This window comes from Rana temporaria, chromosome 11 (assembly GCF_905171775.1).
Source record: "Rana temporaria chromosome 11, aRanTem1.1, whole genome shotgun sequence".
NCBI classification, from domain to species: domain Eukaryota; kingdom Metazoa; phylum Chordata; class Amphibia; order Anura; family Ranidae; genus Rana; species Rana temporaria.
The window spans coordinates 30558731-30576083 of NC_053499.1; the positions used below are offsets into that span (position 1 = coordinate 30558731).

Here is a 17353-nt window from a genome sequence, read left to right on the forward strand (position 1 = left end):
TTGGGGGGGGGGAGAAGAAAGATGGAAATTATCGTGTGTAACTCCATAGAAGATGGTAACTCAAGGAAGTAATGATCTACAAAAGATAGTACTGTAACCAATGAGAGATTGGGCTGATATGTAGTAGGATGTAGAAATTGAAAATATTTAGTGTGAGATGACTAACGGATGTTACAAATGGAAAATATGACAAAATAGCTGTATTATATTGTTTTTCTTTTGGTTGTATGTGGAAAAAGACAAGAAAAGTGAAATAAAGAATTATAAAAAAAAAAAAAAAAAAAATTGCATTTTTAAAAAATGTTGGGCCAATTTGTTGTTGGGCAGATTACAAAACACAAATTTCCGCAAAAACACATTACATGCTTTTCTGCAGCTTCTCCATTGAAGTATATTGAACCAAAAAAAAAAAAAAAAAAATAGCACCGTTTTGCGTTGAAAACTCCTTGCCCTTTCCAAATACGCAGCAGCTGAAAAAAATCCTGGATGTGAACGTGTCCCATAAAAATGTAAATGTACTGTAGTGTGTTTCTGCAAAAAGCACCAAAAAACAGAAGTGTGACCCCAGGCCTGAGATGTTTAGTAACATAATGGGGTTAAAAAAAACAAAAATAAGTACAAAAAGAGCAAATAATTGCTACAGTAAGGAGTTCATTTTTTTTACTGTGGGACAGTGAAAGTAATATTTACAGTAGTGATTTGCTTTGTACTATGAAGGGCCAATTTTATTTTTTTTAACCCCATTATGTTTCTGGCCGATTAATCGATTATGAAAATTGTAATCGATTAATTTCATAATCGATTAGTTGTCGATTAATCGATTAGTTGTTTCAGCCCTACCATAAAGCACAGGTGTCAAACACAAGGCCCGCCAGGCCATTTCATGGGGTCCTCACACCTCTCCTGCAGGAGAGCTCCAGCCCTCCTCTGGTCCTCCTCCAGACCCTTATTTTCTGCTTTCAAGCAATGCATCCAGCTTCTTCCCAGCAGCAGCATAAGGAAAGGGGGGTGCACCGTGATGTAGGTGAAAGTGGGGGACTCAACTTCTGATGGTGGGGTGGCTCTTGACATCTAATGTAAGGGGAGGGGATGCGCTTACAGATACAACCGGCCCTTTTGAGGATAATCGTAATGCCGATGAGGCCCGCGATGAAATGGAGTTTGACACCCCTGCCATAAAGCATCACTTTTGCACTGAAATGTCCCTGATGGCAGCCATATCACACCTTTACATCCGACATCTAATCTCTGTATAGACACCATGTGAAGTAAACCCTGGGTGTCTTTTCATGGTGCAAAACAATGTGAAAGATATGTTAGATAAATTACTTGTGTGCATCCACACGGGCTTGAGATGCGTTGTCATCTGTGTAGCTTCCCAACAGCTCCACCATCACCTTAGCGGCATCATCACTGCTAAAAACAAAAATGTACAGTATTTTAGAATTCATGGTAATGTAGAACGTCTGCAGTCAGACATTTATACGTAAGCACGTTTTGTACATGGCGATATACAACGATCAGTTATAACATTATTACCACCGACAGGTAAAGTGCATAACATTGATTTGTTTTTGTTACAATGGCATCCTACAGTGGGCGAAATATATAAGGCAGCAAGTGAACATGTTGTCCCTGAAGTTGAAAGCAGAAAAAATGGGCAAGTGTAAGGATCTAAGCGAATATGACAAGCCAAATTGTAATGGCTAGACGACTGGGTCAGAGCAACTCCAAATGCAGCTCTTGTGGGATGTTCCCAATCTGCAGTGGTCAGGGCCTACCACAAGTGGTCCAAGTAAGGAAAACCGATAAACCAGCATCAGGGTCATGGGCAGCGAAGGCTCATTAATGCAAAAGGGGGAACGGAGGCTGGCCCCCGTAGTGTGAGCAAATAGAAGAGCTGCTGTGGCTCAAATTGCTGAAAAAGTTTATAGGATTCTGAGCATCAGAACTGGAGCAATGGAAGGAAAGGCCTGGTCTGAAAAATTCAAGAATTCTTTAAGGAACACGACAAGTCTGAGGTGTTGACTTGGCCTCCAAATTCTTCAGATCTCATTAAACATCTGTAGGATGTGCTGGAAATCCAAGTCTGCGCCACCTCTAACTTACAGGACCTAAAGGATCTGCTACTGATGACTCGGTGCCAGATATGACAGCACACCTTCAGGAGTTCATGCTTTGATGGGTGGTTATAATGTTATGGCTGATTGGTGAATTGCCTGCACCTAGAACTACAGATTAAACCAAAGCTTTGTAGGCAGTTCAGTGGTAGAAGTGCAATTTTGCACACCATCAATCTATCCCTTCCAATAAAATCTACTGATACTAGAGCTGCACGATTAATCGTTAAATATCGTGATCTCAATTCAACCGCCCTTACAATCTCTATACAGAATTTCCTGATTCATTCATGTACTCTGTAGAGAGTTCTCTGCTTACTCAGCTGTCAAAAAATTCTTAGATCAAAAAGAATGAACTTGTGTGTAAATAAGTGAAGTTTAACCACTTAAAGACCAAGGGCCAGATTCACAGTGAGAGTACGCTGGCGTATCTACTCATACACCGGCGTACTTTCATATTTCCCGCGTCATATCTTTAGTTTGAATCCTCAAACCAAGATACGACGGCTTCTGGCTTCGATCCGACAGGCGTACGGCTTCGTACGCCTTCGGATCATAGGTGCAATACTTTGGCGCCCGCTGGGTGGAGTTCGCATCGTTTTCCGCGTCGGGTATGCAAATTAGCGATTTACGACGATCCACGAACGTACGCGTGGCCGTCGCATTTTCTAACGTCGTCTGTAGTCGGCTTTTTCCGGCGTATAGTTAAAGCTGCTATTTTGCGGCGTATAAATAGACTTCCCATGTTAAAGTATGGCCGTCGTTCCCGCGTCGAAATTTTAATTTTTTTGCGTAAGTCGTCCGTGAATAGGAATGGACGTAAGTCACGTCAAAGTTCAAAAAATTACGTTGTTGCGACGTCATTTCGCGCAAAGCACGGCGGGAAATTTCGAAACGGAGCATGCGCAGTTCAATCGGCGCGGGGACGCGCTTCATTTAAATGAATCACGCCCCCTACCCGCCGATTTGAATTCCGCCGCCAGAAATACACTACGCCGCAACTTACGGCGCAAATTTTTCCTGGATTCGACTTCGAGCCAGGTAAGATACGGCGGCGTAGTGTATCTCGCTGCGCCTGTCCTTTTCTATGTGAATCTGGCCCCAAACCTTTTTCTGACATTTGGTTCTTACAAAGTTAAATCTGTATTTTTTGCTAGAAAATTACTTGGAACCCCCAAACACAAACACACATATATATATATAGTAGTATGATTCCTAGAATCATTTTCGCATAGATACGGCCAAGATCCGACAGGTGTAAGTCACTAACACTGTCGGATCTTAAATGTAACTCGCCGCCGGCCGCTAGGTGGCGTTTACGTTCAGGTCTCATTTGTTTATGCAAATGAGCCCGATACGCCGATTCCCGAACGAATTCGCGTTGCGTAGCCGTCGCTTACTTCGTTTGCGTAAGGTTAGCCCTGCTATATGAGGGGTAACCTTACGCCAGTCCGCCGTATGCCATGTTAAGTATGGCGTCGGGTCCGCGTCGTCTTTTCCCGTCGGGTACGTCATTTTCCCAAATCGTTCTTGAATACGACTTTACGTCAATGACGCACACGTCGGCGTCATCGACATTTTCCGGCGAGAACTGGAGCATGCGCACTGGGCTATTTTAAGCATGGGGGCGCGCTTAATTTAAATACAAGCCGCTCCCTTTGAATTACGCGGGGATACGCCGGGCCTTTTACACTACGCCGCCGCAAACTACGGAGCAAGTGCTTGAGGAATACGGCACTTGCTCCAGTAAGTTGCGGCGGCGTAGTGTAAATGGCTTACGCGACGCCCGCGGCAAAACTACGAGAATCTGGCCCACAGACACCAGTGAAAACTCTTCCCTAGAGTAATGCTTTTATTACTGTCCATTGATCTGCTGCTTACTTCCCGTCACTTTTACTACACAGTATGAACACCGGCAGCAATAATAACCTGATGAACTTCCCAAGTTTTCCTTACTGTATTCAAAACTAAATAAGGGCGGCTTTTATAAACACCCTCTGCCTCTTCAATATACACCCAAAACTATTCACATATGAAGCCAGGCAAATCACCTTCGTTTGCATTCAACAAGAGCATCATAGAGGAGCCGGAGTAAAATGTGTTTCTGCTCTGTGCTGAGGTTCCAGTCTGTGATCCATTTACGAACCTGGAAAAAAAACAAAAAAAACACAAAGTGAAACTGTCTGTAATGCAGGAAGCTGTTCCAAGTAAATAAGGAGCAGAGGGGAAAACACTCACCTGATCAAGATCTGTTGGAATGAACATTATGGCTCCACAGCTGGCTGCCACTTTGATGAGGGCACAGTATACGGTGTACCTGACAGGGGTGGTCTTGTCCATGCCATGAAATAGGTTACTCAGTCTGGAAGATAAGCAGAGCACAGTACATTTGTATCTCACAATATAGAAGCAAGTCACTGGCAAGGAGGCCTATAACAGCACTGCAGAATGTCCAACAATTAAAGCAATACAGTAAAAGAGATTAGTCTAAATAAGGGCATCAGAAAAAATAAAAAAATTCAATAAAGTTTGAAAATTTCCCCAATTTTTTTTTTTTTAGAAAGGAAACATTTCAGACTGGTGAGGACCAGAACTGGAAGCACCAGCTTGACCTGACCCTTTCCCTTGAATTACAGCGGACGGAACCAGAAGCCATCTGCACCAACTGGATGTTCCACCTACCCAATCGTGATGTCTCCCTCTGCCAGAGATAGCGGAGTGCCCAGGGAACACCGAAATGAGTCCCCGCACCCTCCCCCATACACCCCAAGCAAAGGCAGAAAACACCTAGCCAGGCAGTATGCCCCTTTCACACTACCACGACTTCAAAGTCGTGCGATTTTGCATCCGCGATTCCGACGTGATTTCAGGGAATGCCTGTGCAAATCGCATCAAAGTAGTGCAGGGACTACTTTGAAGTCATACGAATGGTAGTCATTGAAAATCATGGGGAATGACTTGTCATACGACTTTGCAGTCCCAAGTCGTACAAGTGTGAAAGGGGCCTTACCATCACTGAACTGAAAGGCTAGAAGAGGGCTCCAGAACAGCCACTGTTGAGAGAGAGAGACACACAGAGAGAGAGACAAAGAGACAGAGACAGAGAGAGAGAGACAGAGAGAGAGACAGAGACACACAGAGAGAGAGACACACACAGAGAGAGAGAGAGAGAGAGAGAGAGAGAGAGAGAGAGAGAGAGAGAGAGAGAGAGAGAGAGAGAGAGACACAGAGACAGACAGAGAGAGAGAGAGAGAGAGACAGAGAGACAGAGACAGACAGAGAGAGACAGACAGACAGAGAGAGAGAGACAGAGACAGACAGACAGACAGACAGAGAGAGAGAGACGACAGACAGAGAGACAGAGAGAGAGAGACAGAGAGACAGAGAAACAGAGAGACAGAGACAGAGAGACAGAGACAGAGAGACAGAGACAGAGAGACAGAGAGACTACACAAATCCCCTCTACCTGCCAAGAGAATAGAACCACCCACGGTTACCATGCAGTGCTCCCACCATGGCGGATCCATGTATCCTGCCATTTAAAGATCCAAGTTAAAGTGTTTCCTGGGAAAGTGGGTGAAGCCATGCCCCAGATGCTATCCTGAAAGACGATTGAGGAAATAAAAGTTCTGCCCAAAAGCAGGTGAGAAGGTGTATTCCATGCTTCTTTCATCCCTAATTTTACTGGGTTACTAAATGCTAACATTTCCCAAACTCTTAGCTAAACCCCATCCACCTTTCCAATAATAATGCTTTTATATTCACATCACAGGCACAATTATACGGGGGGGGGGGGGTGAAATCGGGGGATGGTAAGTGGATGGCTCGGAAATATTCCATAGTAACATTTTCTTTATAATCTTAGTAAGAGAATTTTTAGTCTCCGTTACCAGCTGTAATGTAAGGCAACGTGTCTCTGGGTTCACAGACAGCTAACCTATATATGCAAAGGTCATAGGTTACGTGATAACCCTACACATTCTAAACACAGTCTGGTTGGTGGTCATTCAAACCGGCCAAATACATGGGAGGTACAGCGGTCTGCTCCGTTCCAGGTGACAGACTTGTATGCATGACTTGCTCGAGTGTCAACATTGGCAATCAGAAAATCTATTAACTGCACTGCTGTTAGTTTACCTTCCAAAATACAATACTAAAGCTAAAGACATGATAAAAACACTATGGGCCAGATTCAGAAAGCCCGCCGTAAGTTTGTGCGGGCGTAGCGTATCTGAGATACGCTACGCCGCCGTAACTTAGTGAGGCTGGATTCACAAAGAATCTGCGCCCTAAGTTACGGCGGCGTAGCGTACATCTGCCGGCGTAAGCTCGCCGAATTCAAATTCTGAAGAGGTGGGCGTGTTTTATGCAAATAAAAAATGACCCCACGTAAATGACGTCTTTAACGAACGGCGCATGCGCCGTTCGTGAAAAAATCCCAGTGCGCATGCTCGAAATTACGCCGCAAATCGTCAACGCTTTCGACGTGGACGTAATTTACGCAAAGCCCTATTCACGAACGACTTACGCAAAAGTCAACACTGGCCCGACGTCCATACTTAACATTGGTTGCTCCTCATATAGCAGGAGCAACGTTACGCCGGAAAAAGCCTTACGCAAACGACGTAAAAAATTCCACCGGGCGCACGTACGTTTCTGAATCGGCGTATCCAGCTCATTTGCATATTCTACACTGAAATCGACGGAAGCGCCACCTAAAATATGCAACTAAGATACGACGGCGTAAGAGACTTACGCCAATCGGATCTTAGGCAAATTTCGGCGTATCTTGCTTTCTGAATACAGAAAGAAGATACGCCAGCGCAGCTTTGAATTTACACGGTGTAGCAATAGATACGCCAGCGTAAATTCCTTTCTGAATCTAGCCCAATATGTGAAAATTAAAAAAGGACTGGCATATCCCAAAATATACACATACACACACACACACACACACACACATACATACATATATACTTATATATATATATATATATAAATAAAATAATAACCAAGACCACTATACTATATACGGAGGACACTATGGGGTGGATTTACTAACGGCAAAATAGACTGTGCACTGCAAGTGCAATGAAGCTCTGCAGATTTCCATATTTTTCTTGCACCAGACTGGATATTCTTTACAAAGTGAAGTTTCTTCATATGCAGTCAAAGCTCTGGGGAAAATTAGTTCAACTACACTTCCAAAGTGCACAGTCTATTTGCCTTTAGTAAATCAGCCCCAATATGTCAGTAGGAAACAGATATAGCCACTTCTTCACCCAGCCATAAAGCATACCATCATAAATTGTTCCGGCTGTTCTAAAATTCAAAGTGAGTCAATTTGTTATGGATTACTACATATTATGTTTTTTTACAATCATTTATGAGAGGCTTTAAATAAAGTGGAATGATGATCATTTTACAAAAAGATAAAAAAAAAAAAAAGTGCCTATTGACAGACAAGTGAATATTTCTAAAACAATCCTAAAGAACACTTTCCTCGGCCCATTTACATTATTATACACTCACCTGCCCCTTTATTAGATACACCTTGCTAGTACCGGGTTGGACCCCCTTCAGAACTGCCTTAAAGCGAGAGTTCACCCATAAAATGCTTGTTTTGTCTAGGGGAATCGGCTAGTTGTTTTAAAATATGAGCTGTACTTACCTTGTTCGAGATGCATCTTCTCCGTCGCTTCCGGGTATGGGTGTTCCTTCTTGATTGACAGTCTTCCGACGGTCGCATCCATCGCGTCACTCGTAGCCGAAAGAAGCCGAACGTCGGTGCGGCTCTATACTGCGCTTGCGCACCGACGTTCGGCTTCTTTCGGAAAATCGTGGCGCGATGGATGCGACCGTCGGAAGCCTCTCGGAAGACTGTCAATCAAAATAGGAACGCCCAGTCCCGCAGCTCATACCCGGAAGCGGCGGAGAAGATGCATCTCGTAAACGGGTAAGTACAGCTCATATTTTAAAACAAATAGCCGATTCCCCTAGACAAAATGAGCATGAATCTAAGGGGAAAAAGTGTTATGTACGGGTGAACCCCCGCTTTAATTCTTGGCGGCATAGATTCAACAAAGTGTTGGAAACCTTCCTCAGATTTTGGTCCATAGTGACATGATGGCATCACGCAGTTGCTGCAGATTTGTCAGCTGCCCCTCAATGATGTGAATCTCCCATTCCACCACATCCCAAAGGTGCTCTTATGCCTTGTTTCCACTGAACGGAACGGTTCGGGTCAGTATGTTTGGAACGGTTTAGAATGGACCGGTCTATTCTCGTGAGTGTTTCCACTGCAAATTGGTACGTCGGGACCATACAGGATTTAGAAAAAATGCCTAGCGCGTCCACCAATCAGTGAGATGTATTTGTAGGTCCGCCCTAATGGAACCGTTCCATTTCTATGGCCCCCACATCTGAAGCAGGACCCAGAATGGTCCGGTACGGTTCGCTTTTATGGCACACTTTCATAATGGAAACACCCAAAATAGCGTATCGTACCGTACCGATCCGCTCAGTGGAAACGAGGCATTATTGGATTGAGATCTGGTGACAGCTGAGGCCATTGGAGTACAGTGACCTCATTGTCCAGTGGTGAGATGATTTGATCTTTGTGACATGGTGCATTATCCTGCTGGAAGGATCCATCAGAAGATGGGGACACTGTAGTCATAAAGGGATGGACACGGTCAGCGACAATACTCAGGTAGGCCGTGGCATTTAGAACAATGCTTAATTGGTACTAAAAGGGGCCCAAAGTGTGCCAAGAAAATATCCCCCACACCATTACACCACCAGCCTGACCTGTTGATACAAGGCAGGGTGGATCCATACTTTCATGTTGTTTCCGCCAAATTCTGACCCTACCATCTGAATGTCACAGCTGAAATCGAGACTCAGACCAGGCAACGTTTTTCCAATCTTCTATTGTCCAATTTTGTTGAGTCTATTGTGAAATGTAGCCTCGATTTTCTGTTCTTAGCCAACTAGAGTGGCACCTGGTGTGGTCTTCTGCTGCCCATCTGCTTCAAGGTTCGCAGTGTTGTGCATTCAGAGATGGTATTCTGCATACCTTTTTTGTAACGAGTGGTTATTTGAGTTACTTTCTATCATCTCAAACCAGTCTGCCCATTCTCCTCTGACATCAACGAGGCATTTTCATCCACACAACTGCCACTCACTGGATATTTTCTCATTTTCGGACCAAACTCTAGAGATGTTTGTGTGTAAAAACCCAGTAGATCAGCAGTTTTTGAAATACTCAGACCAGTCCGTCTGGCACCAACTACTATTCCACGCTCAAGGTCACTTAAATCCCGTTTCTTCCCCACTCTGATGCTCGGTTTGAACCTCAGCAAGTCATCTTCACTACATCTAGATTCCTAAATGCACTGAGCTGTTGCCATGTGATTGGCTGATAAGCAATTTGTGTTACCAAGCAATGGAACAGGTGTACCTAATAAAGTGGTCGGCAAGTATCTCAATGACGTGCAGTAATCTTAGAAGTCAATACTTCCGGAGGAAGACCAGCTACACAATGAAGCATGGGTGGCTCCGGGCCCTACAGAGAGCCTTCCTGTAAACATTCATCCAATGAAACACAAAGAAAGTGCAAAGTGGAGCGTTATATTATAGGTATGTTCACACACTAAAAAAGTTCTGTTTTAAAGGGGCGGGCAAGGTAGAACATTCCTTGGGTGATTATTATTACAGGTACTTATAGGGAAGTCATGACAATACTTACAGCTGCAGTCTTAGAGGAGGACGTTCCCCTTCCCTGTATTTTACCAGCTTCTCACACAGGCTTTCGATTAAAGCTTCCTGCTTGTCTGGCTCCAGGATAAGCAACAGGGACACCACACTATTCATGACACTCTCCACATCTGGAAATATCAATTTTAAAATATGAAGCATTCTGATAATTGAAAAGATAACCTCAGCTTGCATCCAGACAGTGAGAGCCTTAAGTTTATACAGTGTGCTAAAGGTAACACTTCGGTGCGGATTTTATAAAGAAACTGCATAGCCATTCCCCAGTGAAAGAGCACATACATACATTCATTCTGTATGAAAGGGGGGGGGGGGGGGAATTAATGTAAACATGCTATATGCTGTGCTGTAATCATTGATTTGAAAATGGAAAACACTGAATTTCCTGATACTTCAGACCATCTAGAGGCCAAAAGCAGCACCTTCTTTTGAAAATGAATTATTTACATTCAAACAGCAGTGTAAATGGCTACGCACATTTATAAAGCAGCCTACTATTAAAGTGGAGTTTCCATCCCAAAAATATTTTTTCATTATTGTGCTCATTAGACCTAAAAAATAAAAAAATATATATTTTTACTCATCTGGAAATGCCTGTTGCTATGCGGTCCCACGAAATCTGCCTTTGGATCCACCTAGGATTCTGACATCATCTCCCTCTAATGCTCCTGGGAAATGTGTGTCATCATTTCCCAGGATGCAGTGCGCTACCCAATTATCACTCCCCTTCCAGGAAGTAAGTGCTTGTGAGCTTCACTATGCCCACAAGCAAAATGACAACGGTGTGGACATAGTTATATAACTATCTTTTTTGAATAACTATGCGGAGCGGCGGTGGATTGTAAAATAATAAGTGACCGGATTTATATTATAAAAACGCATGAGGAAAGGACATACATTTAAAAAATGCTAATTGTGGTTGGAACTCTGCTTTAAGAGTACAGAGAGTGGAAACTGTCAGCTTGTGCAGGGAATGATTGCAGCTGGAGAAAAGGGATTTCATTTACAAAATCCCAAGCTGACAACAGCACAAGCCGGGTACTACACTAGGTCGTCTGGGATAGGTGTAGTACCCCGGCCTGTGTTACTGGCAGCTTCTCTTTTTGTGAAAGAAAGTCCCTTTCCCCAGGTGAAATCATTCACCACACCAGCTGAAGGTTTCCACTCTCTCCATTCCCCTAGATTGCTAACTGCAACTCCAATCTCACTGTAAACTAAAAAAGGAGAGTTTTTTTTTATGTAACCTTATTGCCATCACAAAGGGGCTAAAAAGCCCCGTATGTGATAACATGGGCACATGACAGGTAGTTCATTAGTCCAATGTCTCCCCTGTCCTCCAACGCAACTAACCAAGCATAGACTGTGCTTGATTAGCTGTATCCTTGCCTCCAGTAGCTGAGATGTGACTTGGAAGAGACATTACACATCTGTTCTCTGATCTCACTGCAGGAGCTGTTGCCATGATTCTGGCCTCCCCAAAGGAACGGGAGAGGTCAGGAACCGTCACAGGTACTGCCAGCTGGGGAAAAAAAAATATCACACAGAGTACTATAGGTCAGTGGTCCACAATAAAATGTTGGTGTTACCCACGGGTTCTGCTGCAAATCAACATTGTGGCAGATGTATACCGTCCAATGTTTGCAGTGTTGTTCTCAATGCGTGCCGATTGTCAATACTGTCATCGCGCATTGATACCCAATGCCTCCTCTGTAGTTCCGGCTCCTGTGAACTCAGAGGGAGGTGCCAGGAGTAGTGCAGAGAGTGGAAGGTGAAAAAGGGGGATGACGACTTCCAATGGCAGTGCTGATCACAGACTGCAGGTGGGAGCATGGGGCTCAAGCACATGGCTATAGTCTGTGAAAGGCAGCAGTGTGATGCAGAGTGTGTGGGAGAAGGGGGGGGGGGGGCATTGTGTGTACAAGGCATGCAAAACTCTTGTTAGTGGTCAGCGGGATTCAAAACGAAGTTTAGCTGTCTATGAAGTATGAAAGATTGACGACCACTGCCATAGCTCTTATCTGAAAGCCATTTGCCAGCTGATAAAATCCACACCAAGCAGTGGCAGCCATGAGCTTGTTTTAACCCTTTGTTTACCGCGTCATTTAAAAAAAAATACCTTGGTAGTCAAGGGGTTAAGGCTCAAAAAGGTAATAAAGCCAAAGTATCAATAAAACAGCCAAGTATCTAGCATTTTCATAAGATTCTGCCCATGTATTTACCAGCACAGGCTTCCATTCATTCACAATATAACTGCCAACGACAAACCTTTATCGTCATCTTTCAAGCAAACATCACATGCTTCGATGATCTGAGCCAAGTCAATGTGGAGTCCGCCCTCCGAGTTCTCCTCCGATATCTCTGCGCCTTTAGATTTTAGGAAAGCACGAAGCTCCCCAGCCTAAGAGAAAAAAGAAATATTCTTACTGAAGGTTTACATGGATGATCCTCAGCAGCTCTGAGTGGTGCAGATTCCCTTATCTACACTCAGCAGAACCCAACCAGAGGAGGGATCATTATCACACAGGCACAGCACTTCCCACTCCACATACATTGGACACCATTCTAAAAGTCCACAATTATAATTTTTATAATTTATGATACACGGGGGGAGAGTAATAACCAAATTTTTTTTGTTTTGTTTTGTTTTTACTGCTGTCCATTTTCATGTTCCTGTCTGTTTAAAAGGTGTCAGGCAGAACAGTAAGTGAAAATATCCCCAATGGGAAGGGTTAGAACCTGTGACACCAATGGCAGGGGCACGTCTCCGTCCCTGTGACACCAATGGCAGGGGCACGTCTCCGTCCCTGTGACACCAACGGCGGGGGAGGGGGGCACGTCTCCGTCCCTGTGACACCAACGGCGGGGGGCACGTCTCCGTCCCTGTGACACCAACGGCGGGGGGGGGGGACACGTCTCCGTCCCTGTGACACCAACGGCGGGGGGGGGGGACACGTCTCCGTCCCTGTGACACCAACGGCGGGGGGGGGGGTCACGTCTCCGTCCCTGTGACACCAACGGCGGGGGGGGGGGGGGGGGGGGGGCACGTCTCCGTCCCTGTGACACCAACGGCGGGGGGGGGGGACGTCTCCGTCCCTGTGACACCAACGGCGGGGGGGGCACGTCTCCTCCCTGCGACACCAACGGCGGGGGGGGGGGGGGGGGGCACGTCTCCGTCCCTGCGACACCAACGGCGGGGGGGGCACGTCTCCTCCCTGCGACACCAACGCGGGGCATGATTCTCCCCACCCAATGGCTACAACGATGGGGCACAACTCCTCTCACTGACACCAAAGATGGAATTGTTTTACTCTTGACTGATGTTGGGACATTTTCTACTTTTAATGGCCACAGTCTGGTCCTTGGAAAGTCTGAAGTAAACTGGTCCTTTGCTTAGAAAGTTTGGAGACCCCAACGGCGGGGGGGGCACGTCTCTGTCCCTGGGACACCAACGGCGGGGGGGGGGGGGGGCACGTCTCTGTCCCTGGGACACCAACGGCGGGGGGGGGGGCACGTCTCTGTCCCTGGGACACCAACGGCGGGGGGGGCACATCTCCGTCCCTGTAGTGTATAAGCTGAAACTGCCGTTCTCCATGCCCTATATACTACTCATAGATGCATAAGGATTTTAGCACAAATCTGCACTTTTGAGGGGTTGTAGACAAGAGAAGACTGCAGATAAACAAGTAAAACTTTTGTGGGAGAATTTGTTTCATCTTAATGTTTACAACCCGCCCTACAACACACTGAACCTGCCCTCCAACACACCCAAACGCCCCCCTGCAACAGCGAGGCAGAATCAACATTCTCCCTCCACGCTTTGCAGATTGTCAGATTACACCTCCAATGGTCTGTGCATGCGCATTGACGTCACGCCAGCTGGAGTGACGTTTAGGAGCTGGCGCAACGTAAACAATGCGCATGCACAGACCATCTGAGGCATTATCCGACACGCAGGGGGAGAATGTTGTCAGATTCTGCCTCGCTGTTGCAGGGCGGGGTTTGGGTGTGTTGGGGGGCGGGTTCATTGTGTTGGGGGGGGGGGGTTCAGTGTGTTGGGCGGGCTCATTGTGTTGGGCGGGTGGGTTTTATCCACCCCTTCAACACACCAAAGAAAACACCTTGTTACAGCGAGGCAGAATCTGGCAATTATGTTCTCCCCCTGCACTTTGCAGATCACGGGATACTGCATCAGATGATCTGCGCATGCGCAGTGTTGATGTCACGCCAGCTGATAAACATATCAGCTGGAGCGGCGTTGTGTACTGCGCATGCGCAGACAGTCAGAGGCATTATCCCACGAAAGGCAGCATTTAATGGAACACCGGTCAGCACCAAAGCGCAGTGCAGGAAAGGCACATCCTGTGTGTTTACTGAGCTACCACTGGTGAACCCACTACCCTTGCTAAAGTAGGCAGGTGCCAATAAATTGTGAGCGACACCCTAAACACATCTCGCAAGTGCAGCACGTTTGTGGGCATCAAAGCTCACAATATTGCAGTACTATGCGGTTTGCTGCAGTGCAATCGGGAAGAGTAGTGCTTGCACTCCCTTATCTGCATTCCGAAATGCATTCAAATGAACCCACTGCAGCTACTTTATAGTGAAATAAAGACATATGGGGAGTGTAAGCTCTGAGGGTGACACTTCCGATTACATTACAGGCCTGGAAATTGGGCGATGCGTCCATAGTGGGCGCAGGAGCGACGCCCTTTCTCTCCTGCGCCCATCAGCAATACATAGATTCATGCATTGTCGCCGCTGCTGCCCAGTATTCAGGTGTCCGGCCCCCTGTTGAGCGCCGGCCATCTGAATAATAGCGGTGGGTGTGTTTTGGAAGTGCCCAGTAAGAGCGAGAGGCTCTAATAGGCTTCCCAATCAGAGCCAGTGTGCTCTAATCAGCTTCCAAATGGTTAACCAGAGGGCTGTGTGTTCCCTGGTTATACAGTGCTGCGTTAGGGAATCGCTTCCCCAAGACCCCTTTCACACTGGGGCAATTTGCAGGCGCTATTGCGCTAAAAATAGCGCCTGCAAACCGACCTAAAACAGTGGTTGCTGTTTCTCCAGTGTGAAAGCCCGGAGCGGTGCGCTAGCAAGACCGCTCCAAAAGTCCTGCTAGCCACATCTTTGAAGTGGTGTGTATACCGCTTCTTCCCATTGAAAGCAATGGGAAACCGCGGCTATACCGCCGGCAATGCGTGGGTGGTATTAACCTTTTTCAGCCGCTAGTGGACGAATACCGCCGCAATTCCGATGGTAAAGCGCCAATAAAGATAGCGGCGCTTTACCGCCTCTGCACCTCCCGCCCCGGGCTTAACACTGACCCTCCTCTCAGCCAATCAGGTTCACCGGGTCTGTTTACCGGTCACCTGATTGGCTGAAGCGGCAGGCTTGGAAGGACGAGAGGAGGAGCGGGCGGGAGAAGAGACTCCCTCATCGAGGAAAAAATGGAGGACACCGCGGTCACCCACTGCCAACCCGCAACAAGGTAAGGGCCAGGCAGACGGCGGGCAACTTTGGGGCACTGTGGCAACACTTGAGGCACACTGGCAGCATTGGGTTGGTGGGCACAGTCGCAGCATATGGCACAGTCGCAGCATCTGGCGGGCACAGTGGCAGCGTCTGGCGGGCACAGTCGCAGCGTCTGGCGGGCACAGTCGCAGCGTCTGGCGGGCACAGTCGCAGCGTCTGGCGGGCACAGTCGCAGCGTTTGGTGTATTTAAAAAAAAATCTGTTTATTTTCGCCCCCCCAAATTTTTTTTTTTAGCACCAGCCACCACTGGAGCTGAGCACAGCATTCTGGGAGATCACAGGACCAGAGCACACCCGGAAGTTGCAGTATATAGCGAGGGACATGTGGCAGAGGGATCAGCTGGTGGTCTGACTAGATCACTCCTATGAATGGGTGGAGGGACAGGTGGAACACGTGGTTATAGAACACACAGCTCCATATATATGGCGGTTACAGGTCAGTGCTGCCCTCAGCTCCTCCCTCACACAATACAGGCCTCTCCAGATGCTGCTCTGGAACTACAAGTCTCAGCAGCAGCACCACCCACAGGGCTCGCAGCTCCACTGCACCCGGAGAAACACAGCCTGACTCTCTGTATCTAATCAGCACGGCCATAAAGGTGTCCGAAGCTCCTCACCTGATCCTCCTCGGTCACATCAATAAAAGCCGGGACACTCATGTCTGCAAAGCCCTGTACAGCACGCCACCACCGCCGCTCCGGAAAAGGAGAAAAGAACCGGCGAACACTTCCGGGTCAAAGCGCGGCGTCATGACGTCGCCTAAAGACGCGGCGTTCTGATATAGATTGAGCATGCGCAATTCGCTACTCTGAATTGTCTGCTGTACCGTAGCTGAGCACCATTTTGTTGGTTAGCATTCTATCTAAGCCATAACGTCTAGGATTCATGTAGTATAAATACATTGCTCCCAACTGTCCCTGATTTCATGGCTCTGTCCCTCATTCCTCCCTCACTTTGGTCTGATCTATATTGATGTATAAAAAACGCCCTCCTTATTTATCAAAAAGTGTTTTCCAGCGCTAAACCTTTCATCTGATTTCTAAATTGTTGTATTTGTAAATTCCAAAAGCCAATATAAAGGAATAGTAGTGGTAAAAAAAAACACTTGTGGGTTTAACCAATCTTGTTTTTTGTACAATTCTACTTTAAGGGGGTGTGGCAAGGGGTGCTGGTGTCCTATTATTCTGGGTCCACTATCAGATAGTGCCCGGGTTGGACTGCACATGCGCACTCTGAGATCACAGAAATCTCAGAGACTGAACATCTGTTCCGTCAGCTGTAGTTGGAGCATGAGCAGTTACGATGCTCACTCCCGATGCTTATCGACCGCGCTCGCTCTATCAGATGGGGGACCCATCTCGCTAGAACAGCTCTGACCGCACTCACAGCAATACAGCAAGGGGCGGGTGTATTATTGAGCAGTGATTTTGTACAGGTTGGACATCTCGATAGAACAGCGCTGGCCGCGCTCACAGCAATACAGCAAGGGGCAGATGGTTTTTAAAAAGGGGCGGGTGTATTATTGAGCAGTGATCTTTTTAACCATTTGCCCCTTGCTGTAAGCGCGGCCAGCGCTGTTCTATCGAGATGTCCAACCTGTACAATAATACACCCGCCACTTTTTAACCACTTCAATACCAGGCACTTACTCTCCTTCCTGCCCAAGCCAATTTTCAGCTTTCTGCGCTGTCGCTGTTTAAATGACAATTGCTCAGTCATGCTACACTGTACCCAAACAGAATTTTTATAATTTTGTTCCCATAAATAAAGCTTTCTTTTGGTGGTATTTGATCGCCTCTGGGGTTTTTATTTTTTGCTATACAAATAAAAAAAGTTTTTTCTTTTTTTTCTGTTATAACATTTTGTAAATAAGTAAGTTTTCTCCTTCACTGATAGGCTGTGATAAGGCAGCAGTGACGGGCACTGAT

The 17353-nt window shown here is 46.5% G+C and overlaps 1 protein-coding gene across 1 annotated transcript in view; it reads right to left on the minus strand.

The window, feature by feature from the left end:
- Positions 1 to 16146, minus strand: part of EIF3M (eukaryotic translation initiation factor 3 subunit M) — a 39669-nt gene extending 23523 nt beyond the window's left edge. The window contains exons 1-6 of the mRNA XM_040328307.1: positions 16043 to 16146; positions 12162 to 12294; positions 9871 to 10009; positions 4359 to 4482; positions 4172 to 4266; positions 1330 to 1416 (exon numbers count right to left, since the gene is read on the minus strand). Of these exons, the coding sequence (XP_040184241.1) occupies positions 1330 to 1416; positions 4172 to 4266; positions 4359 to 4482; positions 9871 to 10009; positions 12162 to 12294; positions 16043 to 16084 (620 nt within the window). The 5' untranslated portion in view covers positions 16085 to 16146. The remainder of the gene's footprint in view (positions 1 to 1329; positions 1417 to 4171; positions 4267 to 4358; positions 4483 to 9870; positions 10010 to 12161; positions 12295 to 16042) is intronic.
- Between the last annotated feature and the right edge of the window lie 1207 nt (positions 16147 to 17353).